Source organism: Thamnophis elegans, unplaced genomic scaffold, assembly GCF_009769535.1.
Source record: "Thamnophis elegans isolate rThaEle1 unplaced genomic scaffold, rThaEle1.pri scaffold_91_arrow_ctg1, whole genome shotgun sequence".
Lineage (NCBI taxonomy): Eukaryota > Metazoa > Chordata > Lepidosauria > Squamata > Colubridae > Thamnophis > Thamnophis elegans.
This window is the reverse complement of record NW_022473914.1, coordinates 123942-125996: the sequence shown is the minus strand read 5'-3', so window position 1 is coordinate 125996 and position 2055 is coordinate 123942. Positions and strand designations below refer to the sequence as shown.

Genomic DNA, 2055 nt, shown 5'->3' with positions numbered 1-2055 from the left:
CAAACAAGTGTTATTATTTTTTTAAAAATTCGAACTTGGAATAACTTGAAGCTCGAGCGCCCGAGGCGACTTGTATAACTCGGGATAGATGGTCCCCAAGGACACGCAGGACTCCCGTCTGCAAACTCTGGGCAGACATTTCCCCCCCACCCACCCCCCTCTGCCAACCGCACCCGGGGCCCTCTGCTGCCCCCTCTCTTCCGCTGCGTTTTGGGGGAAGGGGGAAGAGAGCGTCGGAGGCAGCCTTTCCACAAAGTTTACAGGTTTGGCCTGGGGGTGGGGGGAGCTTCGTCCTGCGTGAAAAAGGGGGGGGGCTGCGCTTTGATTGGTCGCTACCTCCTCATTTATAGGCCGTCAATCAAACGGCAGGGCGAGAAGGCCGTTGCTGGGCTGTGGGGGAGGGGGCGACTGGCTAACTGGCTGAGTTTGGGCACCGTCGGGAAAGCCAGTGAGAGTCGCCGCAGCCGGACGGGTCTGCCTGCCCGCCCGTCTCCTTGGGTGCCGAGAAGCAGAGACCGGGAGCGGATCGCCACCAGATTTTCCTCCTTTCTCGTGGGATTCGGGCTTTCTTCCCCGGCCGCCACGCTGGCGCATCTCCTGCCCGCCCCGGCGATGTACAGCCTGCTGGAGAACGAACTGAAGCCGCCCCAGGGTAACCCCGGCGGGGGCGCCGCTGGCAACGGGGGTCCCGGGAGCGCCGGCAAAGGAGGAGCAGGAGCGGGAGGAGGCGGCGGCGGCGGCGGGACCAACGCGGCTGTCCCAGACCAGGACCGGGTCAAACGTCCCATGAACGCCTTCATGGTGTGGTCGCGGGGGCAGCGCCGCAAGATGGCCCAGGAGAACCCCAAAATGCACAATTCGGAGATCTCCAAGCGCCTGGGCGCCGACTGGAAGCTGCTGAGCGACGCCGAGAAACGGCCCTTCATCGACGAGGCCAAACGCTTGCGCGCCGTCCACATGAAGGAATATCCGGATTATAAGTATCGGCCCCGTCGTAAGACCAAGACGCTGCTGAAGAAGGACAAGTACGCGCTGCCGGGCAACTTGTTGGCCCCGAGCGGGGGTCCCGGCGGAGGCGGCGGCGGCGGGGCAGGCGGCGGGGTGAGTAGCCCGGTGGGCGTCGGGCAGCGCCTGGACTCGTACGCGCACGTCAATGGCTGGCCCAACGGTGCCTACGCGGCGGCTTCGCTGATGCCCGAGCAGCTGGGCTACGGGCAGCACCCGGCCATGGGCAACGCGCAGCTCCAGTCGCTCCACCGTTACGACGTCAGCGGCCTCCAGTACAGCCCCATCATGTCGGGCGGCCAGTCCTACATGACGGCGGCCGCTTCCACCTACAGCATGGCCGCCGCCGCCGCCGCTTATGGCCAGCAGCCGTCGAGCCACGCCATGAGCCTGGGGACTATGGCCTCGGTGGTTAAAGCCGAGCCCAGCTCGCCGCCGCCGGCCATCGCTTCGCACTCCCAGCGGGCCTGCCTGGGGGACCTCCGCGATATGATCAGCATGTACCTGCCTCCCGGCGGGGACGCCGCCGACCCGTCGAGCCTGCAAAGCGGGCGCCTCCACGGCGTCCACCAGCACTATCACAACGCCGCCGGGGCGGCCGTCAACGGCACCGTCCCACTGACTCATATCTGAAAGAGACCCCCGAGCTGAGCCGGCAAAGCGCCAGCCGCCTCTCTTTGGCCCCGCCCGGCCGCCCCGTCGAAGCTCCGGGAACGCGGCTCTTGCCAGGTCCCTGCGATGGAAGCCGCCTTCTACGTCCGCCGTTGTTGCCACCTTCCGAGGCGACCCCCCACTCCCGACCCCTTTTGCTTTCCCTATCCTCCCCCCCCCCAACACGCCTGCGGAGAGCCACGTCGGGCAAAGGAACTCCCCCCCCTTCCTTTTGGTTTGTTTTTAACGAACGCGTAAAAAACATGAACTTCTTGTCTGGCTTTCTCAGAGCACTGAGAAAGTTTCCAATTCATCTTGAAAAAGGAAGGGAAAAAAGCGAGACTTCTATTAAGTGGGGAGGTGGGTTACCCTTCCTCCTGAAATGTTTACATGTTTTTA

The 2055-nt window shown here is 64.1% G+C and overlaps 1 protein-coding gene across 3 annotated transcripts; it reads left to right on the top strand.

The window, feature by feature from the left end:
- Window positions 1–576: 576 nt before the first annotated feature.
- Window positions 577–1638, top strand: SOX3 (SRY-box transcription factor 3). 3 transcript variants are annotated; one of them, XM_032238807.1, is made up of 2 exons: window positions 613–652; window positions 713–1638. In XM_032238807.1, exons 1-2 carry the CDS (start codon window positions 613–615, stop codon window positions 1636–1638), a joined length of 966 nt encoding a protein of 321 aa, XP_032094698.1. The 3 variants fall into 3 exon arrangements, with proteins under 3 accessions (XP_032094699.1, XP_032094698.1, XP_032094697.1); XM_032238806.1 differs by having other exon boundaries at window positions 613–667; window positions 716–1638; XM_032238808.1 differs by having other exon boundaries at window positions 577–1638.
- Window positions 1639–2055: the final 417 nt, after the last annotated feature.